At 35.9% G+C, this 20,300-nt stretch overlaps 2 protein-coding genes across 11 annotated transcripts in view; one reads left to right on the top strand and one right to left on the bottom strand.

The window, feature by feature from the left end:
* Positions 1-20,300, bottom strand: part of LOC126371090 (uncharacterized) — a 355,308-nt gene that overhangs the window by 3,438 nt on the left and 331,570 nt on the right. The gene's annotated exons all lie outside the window — the stretch shown is intronic.
* Positions 62-19,102, top strand: LOC126371099 (uncharacterized). 3 transcript variants are annotated; one of them, XM_050016304.1, is made up of 7 exons: positions 62-221; positions 911-1,281; positions 10,848-11,086; positions 12,001-12,086; positions 14,397-14,590; positions 17,006-17,151; positions 17,539-19,102. In XM_050016304.1, the coding sequence occupies exons 2-7, from the start codon at positions 1,211-1,213 to the stop codon at positions 17,715-17,717; spliced, it is 915 nt and encodes a 304-aa protein (XP_049872261.1). In that variant the 5' UTR covers positions 62-221; positions 911-1,210; the 3' UTR covers positions 17,718-19,102. The 3 variants fall into 3 exon arrangements, with proteins under 3 accessions (XP_049872261.1, XP_049872262.1, XP_049872263.1); XM_050016305.1 differs by lacking the exon at positions 62-221 and adding an exon at positions 442-458; XM_050016306.1 differs by lacking the exons at positions 62-221; positions 911-1,281 and adding an exon at positions 10,340-10,493.

Raw genomic sequence — 20,300 nt, 5'->3', positions numbered from 1 at the left:
GATTTCAGCGGCAGTATAATGTTTGAGGAATTGTTGAAGAAAAATTTCTACTGTTGGCAATGGCAACCCTGTTTCTGGCTGTCAGTTCAGTTCAGCAGGAGTGGGACTGGTTTGGTTTGTTGGCATCGTTTCGTTTGTGTCTCTGTACCACTGTAATATTTGAGTTTTAAAGTGATACGATGCCTTTTAGAGTAATTATTTTAAACATTCTTCTTGAAACCGTAAGTAAATTTATATCAATACAAACATGGATTTTAGGGAGTCGTGTATCCGTTTACCTGTTCATGTATCTTGCACGTGTTTATTTTACTTTTCACAGCGGAACGCTGAATGAATCGTTCATATAATGCATAATGTACAAATGATGCTGTACCAGGAGACGATTGTGTGAAGCGAACTGTGTATTCGGTTGCGATGTTTTAGCAAAAGTTGATAATAATAGATGTAGGTATCCGTAGGTACGTCGCCGTCCCACCTATTTTTTTTGTAGATCACGACGCAATATAGCTGTTGTATCACTAAGATGGATTTTGCTTTTGTTTTTTTTTTGTTTTATACTTCAGTACATTGTTAATCAGCATTACGACGGGGAAGAAGCAAATACTCCTATCTTACACAGACCTAACTGCTTACAGTTAGGTCTGTGTAAGATAGGAGTATTTCCTATCTTAATAGGAGTATTTGCTTCTTCCCCGTCGATTATTGGGCACAGGTTAAATAAGAAAGTGTTTTTTGCATTACAGCAGTGCAAGCTACATAATTATTTTCGAATTTATTTTGTAAGTGGTGTTTGCAGATATTATTTTCTTTCAAATAAAAGTATAAAAGGAGGGGTTGTGTGAAAATAGGAGGGTTGAAGGGAAAATGTATAATGGGTAGTTGAAAGTTAATTTCTACTTGTTTGTTCCAGATGGTTTCTTCATCTATTAACTCAAGTGAATCCCCAGTGTCTTGAGTACACATAATATTTAGTACTTAAATATCCCTTAGAGTAATTTTAATTTCTTCCATATTTAAATATTATTTTTCTTTTGAAGTTAATGGCAACCCCCATTTTCGTCCATTGAGACAATCTTATCATTTCTGCTCAAGATAAAATCATTCAAGCTTTGATTTTCAGGCAAGACAGTTGCTTGTTTCTAATCATTTCTATTCTTTAGCCTTAAGAGCTTGTTTCTCTTTTGTTTACTTTCTACGCAATATAATAAAGATGGCATCCAGTGACCCTGAACTCAAGGATGGATTTACACTACCAGTATGGATGAAGACCAAACCCACTAGGTGAGTTATTATGATATTATTTTGGCTTATATTCACTGTTGATTACACAGGTTGGAAATACTAATATTAGGCCCTTGAAAACATGCATCTGATCTAAATAGTTTGCACAGAATACAGTACAAGCATAATTGCTAGTACTGGACACACAGGCACATAGACAGACAGAGTACAGACAGTAAATATTATTATGATCCTTAGCCAACTCTTATCACATGCTCAGGGTGATAAACAGAATGGAATGATATAGTCACCTACATTCTTTTTTTGTCATCAAATCTACCTAAGTACATAGCAGTTCTGTTTCCTTAATGTCCCTCGTCAGCCAATGTGCTGACGAGGGCAGCCATTGTGTTTCTGAAAACAAATGAAAGCTAATTTCCATATTCATCAGTTATTAGATTTATTGTGTATTAAAATTTTAATTGTGGACTAAGTACCTAAGTACTTTTTTGTTGTTATAATTCCCACATGAACAATTTTCCGAGAGACATTAAGAAAATAGATGCACTGTACAGTAAATTATGTACATTGAAGTACCTATGTAAATGAATTTCAGAAGCCATCTGACTATTATTAGAATTTATAGAATGCATTCTTGGCAGCTTTTGCATAAATAGAGTACATTTAACCATCTCTATACATTTGTGTTAAGAACTTAATTTCTTTGAATAGTACTATTTGGCACAGTATAATAACCATTGAAAATTGCAAAGATGTCATTAACAAACATCACAAATGTATGTGTATAAAACAATTTCAACTGACATACAGTGCAATTAATGCCAAAATAACACATAACTTCCAATTTTATTTCACCACAAAAATGGTATCGTCAGAACTTGTTTTACCTCAATGTATAACTTATACAATGTTTACTTTTCGACAAGTTCAAGTTCAAGTTATATCTCTCTATATATATAGATCTACTATATCTTTCTGTTGAAATCTCAGAAACCAATAATTAACGAAATATTTAAGTTATAATATTTGTATTATGAATTATGAATAATCGCTATTAATTTCTAGAAGTCTTTATCTTCATTCAACTTGATTTTATCTTTTGTTATTATCAGTAAAATGTTTCGTGATTTTCCGTCTATTTTCAAATTTGATAAGTTTACCCAGACATCACACACGTCGATTTCTCGTCGTGTTTTTTTGAGGTTTTTAAATTAGGGCACGCTTCTATTTACGGTGGTTTACAACAGCGATTCCCAAAGTGGGTTCCGCCCGGAAAGTCACCAGGAATCCGCAAAATATTATTCATTTGAACGTTAAAGTAAAGAATAAAGTTATTGTCTCCTTGAAATAGGTATTCCGTAGTAAAGTTTTTTTTTTCATGTCTTTGGTTTGTAATCATTTGTTGGGTATTGTATAAAAAGTTTAGGAACTCCTGGTCTAGTAATTTACTAAAGATTTTCTCTTTTATCCCCAGGAGTTGGATGTATGTAGGCTGATATGTATGTTATGTTTACGTAGTTCAAGTTTGCCTGTTTTTCTCCATCTAGGCGTCAGTCTGTCTATGTCTGCAGTCCAGTAGCCCTCGATAATCACACGCGTGGTTGCAAACATCGCTGGTGAGGCTCGACACGCCAATTTAATAATAATAAAATAATAATAATAAAAACACACATTAACATTAATATTTAAGTAGTAATTTCGTCGCCAAGTCGTCTTTTTATATAGAGTAGTAAGGTTTAACAACTCGTACGGGTTGAAAGCCGTTGACAGACTTCACCGAACCCTGGTGCTGAGCTGCCATAGGATTTTGTCATGCATATATACATATGGATAACGTGCCTTCCAAAACATTGAAGCAGATAATAGATATTATATTATGGAAGTATGGAAGCTGAGAAGAATGATTTTAATAAGTTAGGTCGAAGGTAAATCTGGTCGGAGCTGAGCTGAAGCAAAGGCGGTCCTTTGAATGTCTTTAAATATTCAAATATACATCACAATAAGGAATAGTGATGTCTCGGCGGAGCGGAGATAAAGTGCGTCACGACTGGCGATAAAATCGAGCGCTCGATATTGTTCATATTTTCGTTTTATTTTGCTGCGGTTTACTTACTTAATGTTTTTCATATTTCTTTATCGCTTCCGGTGAAAGCTCCTGTGATTGATTGGTTTATTACGTAGGTAAATACTTTGGATAATAATGATGTATTGGTTTCTACGTCACAGATTTGTTTACGGGTTAATTCTTTGTTGAATAAAAGTACCTAATCTGATACTGCGACCAATCCATTGTCCAAATAAAGTTTAAGGTACCAATAGCATATTATGTATTTATAGGTAGGTTGTGCTAGTGTTGTTGATTGTTGTAAATCAGTTTGCAATGTTCATATTTGGAACTCACAAATGCGAATAATAACTCAACAACAGTCGGCGATATAACTGTGATGTTTGAAGAGTAGGTAGGTATATAACTTGTATTATGTTTGTTTATATATCGTAGAGTAGTCATCAGTCACATGAGAGTACACGCGTGGGGGTTTGTACGCGTGTTGTAAAGACATTGTCTATGGCGACATGCAGACTAGCACGTGGTGTAGAAAATAGCAGTTTTAATTGCTATGAAATGCAACCGTACGCTCTACTTAGACGTTACATGATGCCAGAACGTATCATTATAGCCATGGTTGCTAACTGCACAGTATCTACCTACCTATCTACTGTATTAGGTAGGTACTAGTTTCAACTGACAGGCATTACGATTTTATAAGGCAAATACGTAATACATATACGAAGTGGCTGCCACCAGAACTAGGTGGAAGTATTCCATACACTCGAATTAATTAAGCATATTAAACTCAATAATGCCGATGGTACATTCAACATGTAGGTAGGTACTACCTACATAATTGTCTACTAATATGGACCAGTATAGATCGTATTCTCGGCTTCATTACCTATATTATCTTCTTTTATTTTATAGTATTAGAACGTATCTATGCCTTTAGATATATAACATTTAAATCGTGATGAACTTAGTTTATAATAATTCCAAATGGTTAACAGTGTTATACGTATACCAACAAAAAAATTTAACATGTCTACACATTTTTTTCCACTAATGATCTTTCATTTTATGTAAGAATTGATATTATATCGATCACGCATAGTCGCCGAAGTCTGAAAAACTGCTGCCGTTTCGAAAGTATGTGAAAAGATGGAGGTCTATTTGAGGTCGTATTCTACCTTCTACGAATGAAGCGCGACGTTTCCACGTCACTTTGTTAAGCAGGTCCAGTGGGTAGGTACGTCATTTGGCATTTCATAGCCTTCTGGTAGTGGACAGCCTTCATAAGATAGAGAAAGGAATGCCTTAGTGCCCACTAAGTTCATTGATAGGTAGGTAGGTAACTTGAGATTTGTGGATATGCCTTGGACGGCATTAAATTGGCTGGACAGATGACGCACGTTTCATAGTAATTGACTCAATTTGGAACGTTGCCAAAGACGCGTTAAAGTGTTAGCTTGAGTTCCTAGAAATACTTTAGGCATTAAATGAATAAAGTATACCATTAGAAAGTACAATTTAAAATATTTAGAATAATTCCTACTATGCAGTTGGATGTTTTCTACTAGTCGAATATAACGTTTCGTTTTATATTTTGTTGGACGGGTGATAACGAGTTCTTACCTAACTGCCTACAGCGTCTATGTACTCTAGTGACGTTTATGCAAACTTTGTATTGACGCATTTGTAAAGTTTGTATGCTAATTAATTTGCAAAATGTGGAGAGATTAGTAGATTTCGGAGAGTTGGGGGCTTGGTCATGACAACGTATGTTTGGGTTACTATTGCACAATGTTTGTTTTGTTTACCAGTAAATACTGATTAAAAAAAAGTTTATACTTGTATTATTAAAGATTGCTTACCTATGCAAACGTCATGAGGAGGTCAGGTGTACAGCGATATTATTTTCATTGGACTGTGCTGTCCGTATTATTCTAATTCAATCGCAATTGCTCTTTAATAAAACTCGTAGTAGTTTTAATCGATTGCAAGGTAGCATGGCAAAACAATAGACGTGTGGTTAAAATATTGCTAAACAAATTGTTCGTTATTTTTAAACACTCGTTGGTGAATTGCCAATGAGTTTTATCACCCTACAGCTCATCAGTCGTAATTGTGGAAATTTTTCTACGTGCCAACATGGCATACGTAGGAAGATGTCAGCTAAAAATCTTTTATTTTTGTTAAAGTAAGATTCCACGGCCTAGATTGTATCAAATATATGGTAGAACATGTTTTCTAATAAAAAGACTAAGAAGTACAAAAATGTGTAAAAAAAATTACTATGCGCTGCCAAAAAAGTTGGCTGGTAAGCAGATTCCTTAAAAAAATCACAAATAGATAAAGAAAATAACTTCTTTGCCTTCAATAATTATAAAATCTAACCCAAGTCATAATAACGACCGTGTTGTGTTTAAAACATTTTGTTAGTTACATCAACATTTTATAAATTGATATTTTAAATGAAACAAAGGAAACGAGTCATGAACGAACAGTTATTAAAAAACACTAAATAAGTTCTATTTGTGTAACAGTTATTGTAGTGCATTTGCCGATTGATTCAACTCCATCATTATTATGACTTTGAAGTTGCATTCTACGGCGTGGTACCAAGGCTGGCTAGAGAATGTTCAACTGTAAAATACCTACTTGATTAGGACGTTTCGTAACTCTATTAGCCTTGATTAGCAAATGCGTTATATTAGTTAGAACGATCTTCTTCTATCGTGTGGGTTTTGAGGCGAATTACTAACCTCATCAACCCTGGTGTCAGGGTTACTATTGAGCCGCCAAAGGCCCCTGACATGACTCATTTATAACGACTACGCACTTACACAGTAAGTAGTAACCGGGACCAACGGCTTAACGTGCCTTCCGAAGCACGGATCGTCTTACTTTCGGACAATCAGGTGATCAGCCTGTAATGTCCTAACCAAACTAGGGACCACAAAGTAATTTTTGTGATATGTCCCCACTGGGAATCGAACCCAGGACCTCCGGATCGTGAGTCCAACGCTCAACCACTGGACCACGGAGGCCGTAGTTAGAACGATAAGGTGCATATTTTAGCAGCGGTTTTCAAAGAAACTTTGTTTCTTGCTTGATGACTGTATCTATGATGAATATTTATCATATATTATTATAACGGATCATCACATCACTAATTTAAGAGACACGCTCTTGTCGGTATAGCATTCTCCATGCTACTTTTTAGGGACAAATAGGGCAGTGGAGTCCCTCTTGCCTTCCGCCCCGCAGTCTCATCTCACTCTGTCTGATGCGAGTGTGATGGCGCCCAGAATAGTCTATTTCAATGACGATGATGATTTTTTATTTTCGTCCTAGGATTCCTGTCCTCCGCCTCTGAATAGTACTGACAGTTACTGCTGCCCTCTGTCGGGTTCCAGGTACAACGAATATGAATCATATATTGTTATGTTCATTACAAACTATAGGTGTATTAAACGTCTTGGTGACCTTAGTTGTAGGTACGATAATATATAGAGATGACATTTCGAAACAAGATGCTGTTAATGCGGGGAGTGACATTCTCGAGGTCGAGTGAACCACACGACCACACCTGAGGATATTGAACGAGTTATTTGAATGTATATCTACCTTCCCAATTTTCAATTATTTTTGTTAGTTTCAAGAAACTAACAAAAAATAATCTACTTGATACAAAAGGTCACAGATAAACAAAATGAGGAGATCGGCCGATAGGTATACTGGTTATAATACCTTCTTAATTATCTTAAGACAACACCAGTGTCACGATTTTGATATCTGTTTTCCCTAGTAGAATCATTAGCTCTTATTTAACAAGGTATATCATAAAATAAGTAACTTTATACTTAGTACTCGTCACAAATAGCCACAATCTTCGAGCAATATTGGCATGCTTATTCTTCTGCTGCTAAGTGTATAGTCTTGACTTCTTCAAGGTCGTTTGACGTCACGTATTATCGATCAATATTGACTGACGATGTGACTATATCGCCCCACTGCTATCGGACAACAACATGTTTGCCACTAGTGGCAGTTTGCGATACTTTCTTTTATTTTGTGTTTCTATTTTTAACCTATTATCTAATCTTATTAGTTTATAAGAGAGGCCTATGTTTTTTTGCTTATTTTTTAAGCTAGTTCCTATTCGATCCTAGCGATATGCGTCAAGCAAGTCCTATCTACGGCTCTTTCGTGGCCACCCTTTAACTTTCTACTGGTTGCCGCTTTTGGCCTGTTTTTATGTTACATAGCTATGTTATATAACTATTACGAAAAAATCGTTGCTATAATCAATTTTATGCGTTAGAAATGTAACGTTCGCACGTGTGGTATATACTTAGTAAGAGTTATGGCGTCATATTTCCATGTGTTGTAATCAGATCACTGCATGTTTTCTTTTATTCACAAGGCTTTAAAATACTAAGATGGCTATGTATTTTCGTGGATATCTTCAACCCACGCGATAAAAACAAAACAATGTAAAGAACATGTTATCTAGAATTCTAGAAAATTCTAGTTAGTTTACAAAACCTTACGTTCGCTAGCTCAATGCACTTCCCGTATGCACTCATACGGCAATGAGTAGCTGCAGCCAAGGCATTTGTTAAACCGTTCGTTATGTACGTACCTACCTAATACTTGGTATAACCCGACCGATGCAACTCTGATTGACACGAGAGCTCTTGTTAATTTGTACGGATTATATCTGGTCTATGTACACAGTATGATGACGAAATTCTTCCGTGTCACCTTGTCAGTTTTCTTATCACTTTCATCATCTCACTGTGTAGGTACGTTCCTCCCGGCTCATAACATCACATGACCACTGCTATGTTTTTGTGTTGCTATGTGTAAGTTTATCATTACGTAGTCTTTAATTATCGACAATAGTTGTCACTTTCGAAATTGGATTAAAATTGAAAAAGGACCTGAGAAAATACCTTTCGATTACGTAATATGAAATTCGGATATCTGTATCGTTTAAAAGTAGATTGGTGTAATATGTTTTTTTTTGTGTTTCCTTTTGCGCTTAATCTATCACCTTTGGACAATAAGCACTTGTTGTGGTGTGTTGGTATACCTTTTAGGTAAGCAACCAGTGTCGCTTCCTACTTTGGGCCTTGGTTGGCTAGAACCTGCGGCAGCCTCCTTTTTAGTCCTAGTTGTGTGCTCATCCATGAGCCTGGTAATATCAAATAGCAATAATGTACGCTATGCTTCCACAGAGTTGTTACCCTTTTGAATGTGTAGGTATCTAGATACAAAAACATGACATTATGTTATACTTATATTTATTTTGTCAAAAACAGTGTATTATCAATGTTATTATTATTGCTGCACAGTAACACGCGCCACTAATCTAAGTGTAAATATTGTTTGTTAGGTATATTTGTATCTCGAGTACTAACATCACACGAATGCCTTATCGGTCTTTAGTGCAATGACGCGATTGTCCCAAATTGATTTAGATAATGACCGTTGAAATTAGCTGAATTGTGCAGTACTGGTTGATTGATTCATGTATTGACGTCTTTAACGACACGTATTTGAAATTCCTAAATTCCTATTCTCTTGCGTCATTTCATTTGTAATCAATGAGGGACTTTCCAGGCTACGTTCACCAAAAAAAAAAAAAAAAATAGATGGCGTTGTACGGCTTTAACGTGATAATTACCTATTTTCTCTTTACTCGGGTACATAATTATTTCAAAATACAATGTATTGGCAGAAGTTTATACATAATAAAAGTAATTGTTGCTTGATATTTGAATCACATTATGTAGAGTACGTTGCTACTTATATTGCTTCTCTTTATTTTGATCAGAATAATAATGGGCGGAAGATGTAATTGTGCCTGGGTGTAATAAAAAGGGTCATCATATACCCAAAAAACAAATATAAAAGATGCATTATGTCCGTTATCCATGAAAGTAGAAGGTTAAACGAAAAAAATATATACAGCGCCATCTACGTTGTTTTTAAGGAACGTAGCCTGGATCATGGTCTATTATTTTATTTATTATTCAATTACATAGTTTTCCCGGCTAACATAAATTATAACGCAACTCCTTGTTTATAATAACAGTTTTGTTTTTACTGCAAATATTTTCCCATTAATCCTCGGATAAGATGATAATTTTCCTCTACTTTATTGAACATTGTGTAGGTATGCAAATGTTTGTACTTTTGCAAATACTTATGCTTATTACAATCTATTAATAGTCCCTTACATTTTCCTCAAAACAACCGAAAATATATATTTTTCAATTCTATAAATGAAATAGTGACGGGTACATACGCCATACGTTTACATAATTTCAATTAAAGTAGTTAGGTAGTATAGTACCTACTTGTCGGAATTATACTTAATTAGAAAGAAAGAAAGGTTTGTTATATAGGGACATCATAACAAATATAAAACAAAACACGGAATAACACGTAATTTACAATTATTATTAAAACACGTAATAAAAACAACTTACACAAGAGAGCACAATTACATAAATAAACAGTAAACATTAAGGCTAATTGTAATTGAATGTATGGATTGGTCATCAATGGTGGTGTACTTTATAAAAGGGCCTCACTTAGCATAAGCCGCGTGATTAAGTATTTAAGTGATGTCCTTAATTAGTTCCACTTTGCAAATGGAAATGAACCTCTTATAATTAAAAAAATAGGTTCCCTGGAATTCCATTCGGCTTTAGTAAGGCTAGAGATAGAACGCTTTACTGCTAGTCTTCTGTTTTTTACCGCCGCGTACAGTGCCAAATTGTGTGTGCAGCTATTCGTAGCGTCTGTCTTTGACCTCCAACACCAGATTCATCGTGTCACGTGCTCCAAAGACGGGGGAGTGCGATCACACTCGCCTCCCATTGGCTGGTGGTTATTAGCTTGTGACGTCACGGCCTGGTGCGTATTATTTTGCAATCGTGTTTTGCTCATTCCGTAACTTTATCGTGATAAGATTATTGTCTCTAAGCTATAAGAAGCGAAAGCCTCGCGAAAACATTTTCAGTTCGCGTAACGTCGCTAACTAACCATTTGCTCAGCGTTCGCATTTGTTTTCGTTTAAATAAAGTGTTACTATTGTAATTTGACGTAGAGAGCTTATTTAGTTCCTAAAAACAATGAATAGGAAGAATGTTATATCGCAAATCAGCGTGATGTTGGCTATGTAAGTGTTTAAGTGCATCTCTAGTCAATACCTCTCATCTCTAGTTAGTCAAATCGAACCAGGGGGTTTAGCCAAGTTGCAAACGATTATCAGCCTTGACAATGACAGTGATAAAAATATATGAGATTTGCATGTCACCTTATGTCAATCACATACATTTTTATCGCTGTAATTTCGTTGTTAATTGTTGATTCTCATAATGGTTTGCAACTAGGCCCCAGTTGTTAGCGACTACCATCTTCTACGTCCTGTTAGCGTCTTACGTCACAGATATTTTGTTAGTAAATATTTTTAGTTTACCGTTATACATTACTTAAGTGGCACGTTTTATATAAATTTATCTATTGTTCACAGGGAGTTTGAACCGTTTGCTGCGTCGCCGCCAGCGCCTGAGGACAATTTCTTTTACATCCGCTACCCGAAGACAGAAATGTTGTTCGGCAAGAAGATAGAACAAGAGCTGCCGAAGCTAGTTACCGATCCGATGAAGGAGGTGCCCTCAGCCTCGCACGGGTTCAAGGAGAGGGATTGGTCCAAGCACACCAAGCCTTGCCAAGACGTCCTCCACGGCATTGCACCCATCAATACTGCAGGTAAATTAATATGATGTTTTGTCTATGTGTGGTGTGTACGTGAGTCGTGTCGTAGAAGTCATCTCTCAGCGATAACAAACAAACAGGGCTTGTAACCTCTTGTAACCTTATAATATATACATAGCATCATGTGTATTTTAGACCAGAAAAAAGTCTGTCGCAGTAAGGGTTGCGGGCGTGAATTTATGAATGTAGAATATAACAAGAGTAGGTTATTGTCTGCATGGCGCAGTTGTGACACAGTTACACACTTAAATAACTGTTTTTAGCATTCCAAAGACGTTGCTTGTCTCATAAGTTTCTAAAATACCTATGTTCTTCTTAGATGACCTAAAATGCCTATTTCAATCCCGAATATTTTAATATCACTCTAGGATCTTGAGAAAAGTTAACAAATTGGTTTGTTATTATAGCGGTTTGTTATTAAAATCGATGTGGTGCAATGACGTCAGTATGACGTACGCTATGCAGTGATAGGCCGACCACATATACATACATTTAGAAGAAAGCTGTCCGCGGTAAAAAGAGGTTTAAGGTCCGTGAATAGGCACGGTATTGTTTCTATTGTTTGACTAGAACAATTGGCAAGATAGGAGTTATGCATTTTCCTAGGGCTTATGTGAATACTATGGTTATTGTGAGAACAGCCTGTTAGTACTTATCATGGAGACGGTGCGAATGTTATGGAAAATCGCCTTCATATGCATTCAACAGAAGCACGCATGCAGTTGAGTTTTCATTCTATTACGAATTTACAATAATCAGATTTTAAAATCGATTGTGGGTAGGCGTGTATGATATGGTGCAAATGAGGTGTCTTGCAGGTAGATTGCAGTTTATTGACATTGGTTGTATTGACCGTTGTATGTTAGTGTTCCTTGGCAGTTGTGTAATAGTAGTATTGTGTGTTCCAGTGAACCCAACGTCGAAGCCGAAGCCAGCTGGAACAGACGATGGGTTCAAAGGCGAGGGCGCGGCTTGCGGCAATTCCATCGTTAAGGTCAGTATATACCTATTTTTTTAATTAAACTTTATTGTACCCGCAGTGGAGCTGCGTGGTGGAGTATGCTCCATACCCCTTCCCCGTTGGGAGGCCTATGCCCAGCAGTGGGATGTATATAGGCTGTTTATATTATTCTACTCATCATTAATTTAAGAGCCACGCTCTTGTCGGTGTAGCATTATCCATGCTACTTTTTAGGGAAAAATAGGGCAGTGGTTTCCCTCTTGCCTTCCGCCCGGCGGATTATTCTACTATGTAGCACATAAAGGTAAAGTTGTTTGTGAGTAGCATGACATGACCTATATTGAAATCTCTTATGAATATATTCTCCACAGTACAAAAAAAGGCTTCGAAATGCGTATGTCCGAATACGTCAATTTTAAGATATGGGCATCCGTTTTTGTGTAGTTTTCAATGTTAATTATGTATGCAGATTCGGTGTCGTGAAAAGTCAAGGCTGTTCTCTTTGAAAGCCGATTTATAACGATATTAGTAAATCAAGTTGAAGAAAACTCAGACCTGAAAGAGTTGCTACGCTATTGTACTAAAATACACACCTCCTATATCGCATTGTGTTTACCCTAGTTACGACACTAAGTGGCGTATTTCTTGATTCGCAAATCATCGTTACTGTTGTTTTTTTTGCCATTTTCTGATTTGCGAATATATGTTATGAATCTAATCTATCTCGCCGTGTATACGAAAATGTTGATAACACAATTATTGTGAAATTTTGTTCTGACTTTCATTCAGCGTCCGTACAAACTGTCTACCCAGCCCAGTATACTTGTGTATGTGACGGAAACATTCGATCGATTCATTATTAAATCCATTCGAAACTCAAAATGACACTTTTAAAAGCATTAATCTGTTATTCAATTCTTAAAATAGATTTGTTTAAAATCTCAAGTTTAATTGACCTGTTAATTAAAATGATTGACTATAATGTTCGAAACTGCACGATCTCATGGGAGATAAACTCATTTTGCTAATTAAACCAACATGGTCTGATAACCTATGATAGGGGGGCTGACTTTACCGTTTATCGCGGATACGTACGATGCTAAAGTCATGCCTACTGACTTGTTGACGAATACCTATTCGACATTTTGGTACATAATTGCATCATGTATTGATATTGAAAGCGGCTTTATATTCGTGGTGTTATATGGAGCTGGACTTGTATCAGATTAAGGTAAATACTTTTAAAATTCGTCACTAAAGTAGTTTAAGTTACGGTTACACATGATGTACAGCTGTTTACACGAACCCATTTGTATATTACGCGGAATATGCGTATCAGGTACCAAGCGCAGGTCATAATATTTGCCTGTGTATCTAGTACCTTCGTAATATTGCGTTGTATGGTTATGTTGCCAACAAAAGTGTTATACATAAGACTGCCATGTAGTAGCACAATAGAGATAAATGGGTAATCCCAAGTCAACAACTGACGTGGTGGCTTGCATAATTGTTGACAATAACAACACTGAACAATCAAACGTGTGTCGTGCCCCCTCATACACTGTTCGTTATACAATTACCATGTTGATTGAATTTGATTTGATTGATTGATTGATTTGATTGATTATTCCATATCTTATGAAGAGTGCATGTTATTTCTGTTGAAATAAGTCGCCTACTTCTGAGAAACTGTTAACAAGTTAATGACATAAATTAAAAAAATAACAGGTTTTTTAAATCCTAAATACTCTTCACATGTTTTAGAATACAAACCGGAAAATTAACGTAACAAATATTAGACTGACACTATCAATTGTGAAAACAGGAAAAGTCTGGTCAATGCGGAAATTCCGCCATTTCAGGGTTCTTACTATTGCAGTTTTTGCCGGTAGACCTTGAGAAAATTCTCGGAACAGAACTCTAATCTGCATCTTGACAGTATTAATCTTGTTCAAATGTTGTGTTGTTTGTTAGATAGACATTATTTTATGACGTCGGTGTCTAGACGGTAGTCTTTATGTTATGACATCATCACCATCTCCTTAGTGTCGTCGATAGTGTTACTCTTTATATTATTATGTATTCTTTGTAATAAATATAATATAGATTTCGGGAATGCGTGATTTCAACTACTAGTTATTAAAAATAAGCATTTAGGGTTTTGCCAGGCTTCAACTGCCTAAGATAAAAATAATTGTTTTATAAGTATTTGTCTCATGTTATGAATACCTAATTCGTGAAGTTTCGAGTAGGTACTGCCACTTGCTGTATGAACAATAGATCTCACCCATAATTCTTATCGCTGTACAAATTAATACAACATCTGTTACCCACTCTTTGCAGGTGGCTCACCAGATGATCTCATCAACGCGGTCGCCGCGCGGCTTCACGGTGGCGTCTCCGTCAGAGGATGCGCAGGCGCCGGACCCGAGCGGCCAGTACAACCTGATGGCGCGCCGCGGCAGCAAGAGTCTCCCCGCCACTCCCGCGCACTCGCCCAACTCCAGCCCGACGCGGAGGAGGAAGAATTATAACCGGTGAGTAGTTTATATTAGTCCACTGTGGTCCTGTGGTACATCGGCTTGCTTCTCAAACGGGGAGCGCCGTTTCGGACCATGGTACTTATCTTCAGTGCAGTTTTCACTAACACAGTTGGCTCGACCATTATAGGCGACATTATATGGCCTATCACCTATCACGCTGGTCTAACAGAAAGCTTGGTTAGGCTATGTGTACGTATGACTACCTCAATTAGAATACAGTCGTGAGCTTATGTCGTGTAGTAGTCGTTACAAAAGGCGTTAGGGGAGTACACAGCATCGTAAGGCTTGAGTGTGGCTAACGAGACAAATGTTCCGGCTTAGGAGCTAAAATAACAAAACAAACAGACAGAAACACGAGGATACAAACAGTATCCGCGTAACATCAAATGATATAGATCATGAAGTATCCCACGGTATAATCGGACCTGATCTACAACTACGGTATAGTTAGTTTTCTGTTCAGGTCTTGCTTACATAATAGTTCTTACTATACTGTATAAACATACAGCGAGGTACATCTTACATCCTGTATTTAAATAAGAACCATTATCGTCACACATTCTACGTCCAAATGATTATTAATATTATAACGGTCACAATTGTGAAGTTTTATTTTTTCACACAAGATTTTAAAACAGTTTTTTAAAGAAATAAACTTTACTCTCTGTTAGTCAAGGTGAATGATTGGACACAGGTCAAATAACAAATTTTCAATTACTCAACATTTAAAAATATTAACAAAATATCTTTACCTACAAAGTTTAATGCAAACAAATAAATAATAATTATTATTGCAACAAATAATTATTTTTTCGTCAAAAAATTTAGATTCAAATGAAAAATACCTAAAAATTGTTAAGCCATTATGTTTTGACAAATATAATGATTCATAGTTTGTTAACCTACATTTAGCCGGCGTGACGTGTTTCGTTTCAAGTACTTAATTTAATGACACCGTTTAGTGTCTAATATTGTTTGTTATGGAAAAAACCACATAACCAGCAATTTAATTAAATATACTGTTACATTTCAATATAAATATTATTGTTTTCACGTGTTTATTTTGCTAATAAATTGATATTATCTCTAGTTTCCACGCTTGAACAACATGATTATCATCGGTAGACTTGTACCTTCAAGAGTCTTTGTTGACATAATAAATGTCACGAGAATATTGTAAATAAAGACTTGCCAGGATAAGCAGTGGAAATATTCTCGTCATTCGTATAATTATATACATGTTAAATTGTATTTTATGCTAATCAATCGGCGAAATTTGCATGTCACTCTAATTTATAAAGTTTCTACTGAAATTGCCGCTACATTAACGTTTGGTTTTTTCCCATTAGCCGTTACTTTCAAATTATTCCTTTCTTCTCCACGGTTGTATAATACCGGCTAGTTATAATAATAATACAACTCAATTATGGCTCACCATTAACTGATGTACAATACAAGTTTTGATGATTTTTAAACCAGAACTATATTACATTATATTTCAATAACAATTAATGTAATTATGCCTCATTGTCTTGTAAATATGTGTTCAATAAGTTACACGTGTAATATGTTAAAAAATGATGTATTTGAGGCCCAACACTCAAGAATTCTGATTAAAGATGATTATTAATAATTATTAGATTACAATATTGAGGATAGGCTTACAAAAAACGGAGGAGTGATCTGTGACTAAAAATTGATTGAGGAAACATCCTAGAGGGAAGCGTAAGGCTTATTAAGCGTATATAGGCTACTAGCTTTTGCTCGCGACTTCGTCCGCGTGGAAGGAGTTTTCCCGCTAATTCCCGTTCCCGTGGGAATTCCGGTAATTCCTTTCTTAGTGCACCTCTACGGTGCCTAAGCTACGTCCCTTCCAAATTTCAAGTGCCTACGTTTAGCCGTTTAGGCTGTGCGTTGATATGTCAGTCAGTCAGTTTCTCCTTTTATATATTTAGATTTGTTTGTATGTTGTGCATCTTAAGCTTACTGTCAAGCATTTTTATCCTTGCTATCCTTCTGTCTCGTGGGATCAATCCTGTTGTACATACATACATACATAAAGTCACGCCTATTTCCCACCGGGGAAAGCAGAGACTATAGAATTCCATTTGCTTCGATCCTGACACATTTTTCTTGCTTCCTCCACATTCATCAATCCTGTTGTAAGGGTAATTATTGAGCCAAGCCAAGCTATTCAATGACTAGTACTCAACTCTTACTTGGACAATCACAATCTGTGAAAAAATACCATATTGACATAATTCAGTTTCCCTTTACCTGGTCTACTGCAAGAGATTCCGTATGTAATCAATTTGTCAGTCCTGTATACAATAAACTGTTTAATTTAAATTACAATTAATTAATAATTAAACACGTATTTTTTTAATTAATTATTTATGTTAATTGCAGGTACTTCACATCTCCGTTCGAGCCGACAGAGGACGCGGCGAGTCGCTCGTGGCTGACCATGGCGCTGCTCGGCTTCAAGAAGGATCTCACTACATCCACCTCCACGCTCGCTGAGGAGGAAGACACCATCGAGAACAGACTACACGGTTCGTTCAACACACTATACTTTTCCACACTATAATCAGACAGATTGTATAAAAATTGCCTTATAGATAAGCTGGCAATCCTTTTCAGTATATACATTAAACTCACGCCTGTAATCCCCGATGGAGTGGACAGAGCCACGAGTAAATTAAGACTAATCATAGCCTTCTGATATTCGTTCCAAGATAGATAATATGATAAACTCTACGGTGACTATACTTTAAATAAGATGACTCTGAAAACAGGATAACGCTGCTAGGGAGATGATGTAACGCCACGGACATGATGTACGGTGACTATACATTCATACGTAGACTCTCGTAATCCACAATGGAGAGGGCAGAGCTACATGTAATCAGATGACTAATTTGCCAAATAATCTTTTACAGGTGCGAGTTCCCTCGCCCAGTCGGTAGAGAGCCTCGGGCCGGCGCCCGCACCCAAAGTCGCTGAGCCCAAGCTGCTATCCAACGACGTAACATCCCAAGCCAAGCCGAAGCCCCAAACCTTCCGCCCTAAGCCGTCAGAACTCCGAGAGATGAACTTCTGGTCGCCAACATCAATGTAATGAAAAACAGGGTACATTTGTACTGTAGTCGTAGAGTATTTATCACTCGTGTTTATGTTGAGTAGTTGGAGTTTATTCGCATGTCTACGGTATTACGATTGACGTTTGATATTAATTAATAATTATTATATTGTTAATGGATAAAGTAAATTAGTCACTAAAGTAGTTCAAAAACCAGAAAGCATGCTCCACTAAGTAGTAATTTTCATAATACTGCAACTCATTGTTAACTGTAAGCTCGCGATCTTGATACCATTCTATGCGAATTTAAAGTGTTATTGAAATATCTCGTGCCAATATCTTTTGAAAGTGTTTGACATTACTTGTCGTTCAAGTAGCAAGCTGTATTGTACTACTCAACTTGAAATGCGGTGTTGACTTATCGAGCGTATTAGCATGACTGATAAAGGTGGGTCCACATATGCATCACTATCGTGTCGTATCTTTAAAGCGTTTAATAACTGCGTCCACACTAGCGATCATAATACGTATATACGTAATAAATCGTCGTATGATTAAATCAGGAGATTGACACGTATGTGGGCCCAGCTCAACGTGACTACACTCACGAACCATAGCTAAGAGGCCGATTGGACTAGCACTTGTAAATCAAATTGCACTTTACTATCTCAAAAAGGATCAGTTCATTGTAACGATGAATTTGTAGAAGGACCGTTAAATAATTTGGTTTTAAAATGCGTACCAGTTATCATAGATTTTTAAAACGCTAAAGTGTGATTTTTCCAAACGAATTGGACAATAATTTATTGTATCTGTTAATAATTATTATTTTCGGGAATTATTTGTTTAAAATGTAAGCTCTCTAGACTATGAATTTATTGGGTAAATGTTATCTCGAAGTACCCCGAGTCTCGTAGTAAGCTATCTCGAATGCGGATTTTGGAAAGTAAAGTGCAGTTTATATACAACGAGTGTTTGCCTCAAACTATTCCACTAAATATAAGCCTGTCTTGGTTTTTTCCGTCTATGTAAGTTGGTATAAACGATCGATAGTTTTCATTGAAACTATATCGTACCCTGTTTTTCATATGTCATTATTATTGAATGTTTTGATGTATGTTGTCGCATAATATTATGTTATGACAAGCTTCAATAGTAAGGCCTAGTTTAGTAACAGTACAATAGTTTTAAATGCTATCATTGTTCACTATCTACTTACTTTATTGTTATTTTAAGTATTTTGTGATGTTTTGTATGGGAAATCCATTTGGAAAATGTATTTTTGGATGTCGTCTTTTTGTATGCATGAATAATGATATGTTATGATGTGTTAGTATTAAAAATTGTATGTGCGAACTGGACTGTGGTCGAGTCTTCTTCTATTAAGTATTATAAGTAAACTTGTTTATGTCGTAAATTATTGATATTTTTTTTATAATTCAATTTATTCCCACATCCCTATCTACCAATATATATTTGTCTTTATATGTTGAGCAGAAGTTATAAAATTGTTCTCTAACAATAGTGTTAAGCATTTTAATATACCAGAAAAGATTAAGCATAGAACTATTATAAGAATAATATATACTTATAATAAATATTTTTCTTCTAATACAAATAACGTTGTTTTAATTACAATATACGGGTTACCTGGCATGTCATAGAATGATCCCTTCTTGTAGCTTACTGAATCGTGATTCATCGAAAAGCTGGTTGGCACTCTAAGTGTAGGTAGTTTTCATTCCAGTTTCAGGCTCCCATTCAAGGGTCCAGTTTAAGGTCAAATGACTATACATCGGGCCCGATAGATTGGGTAGTGTAATAATGCCTTCACCTAACTATGCTAGAAGTTATTAATAATAATAATAATAATAAGTTTATTTCCAAAAAAAAAAAAAAAATGTTACAATGAAAATTACAATGGTTGTACTTAAAATACAAGGAACTAGAACTTATTAGAACTAGTGGTAAAAACTGAACGATCCCACGCAATAATACAGTACTTATTCAAAGTAGGTACCCGCTTTCCGTGATATCGCAGCCTGTAAGAAAATGCGACGTAATATAAACGAACCAATTTGATTTCATTTTCCATTAAAATAGGACGTTTGCGTGAGGGCGACCTCTGCGTACCTACTTTTATTGATGTCTTATCGAAGTATTTGGGCAGCATTTCGTTATCGCTCTACTGATATCCATTATAACTTCACTACTTTAGTTGAAGATTAGGTCTTCAACTCCTCTGCATTTGGTACCTAAGTATCTACTTAGTATTCTTTCTTCTGGTATTTTAGGTCTAGCTCCTAAAATATTCAATAAATTGCTTGAGCATATGACATGTTTAAATTTAGAAAATTTTAAGAATGAGTTATATGTAAGTACTATTGACTAATAAGGCACATTTACGAATATCTAACAGATAATAACCTTACATAATTAATAGACAGGTATCCTAAAATTAACATATTCACTTAGAATCCTATATTGTATAACATTTTGAGTTTATTATTACTACTACTTATTATTACTATTACTACTATTTAAATAATAAACCACTATTTGTATGCCTACTACACACACACTACTATTACACTACACACACACACACACACACATACACAC

The sequence above is a fragment of the Pectinophora gossypiella genome, chromosome 12, assembly GCF_024362695.1.
Source record: "Pectinophora gossypiella chromosome 12, ilPecGoss1.1, whole genome shotgun sequence".
In the NCBI taxonomy this organism is placed as follows: domain Eukaryota; kingdom Metazoa; phylum Arthropoda; class Insecta; order Lepidoptera; family Gelechiidae; genus Pectinophora; species Pectinophora gossypiella.
Note: the sequence above shows the minus strand (reverse complement) of the source record. Positions and strands in the feature narration are given on the sequence as shown.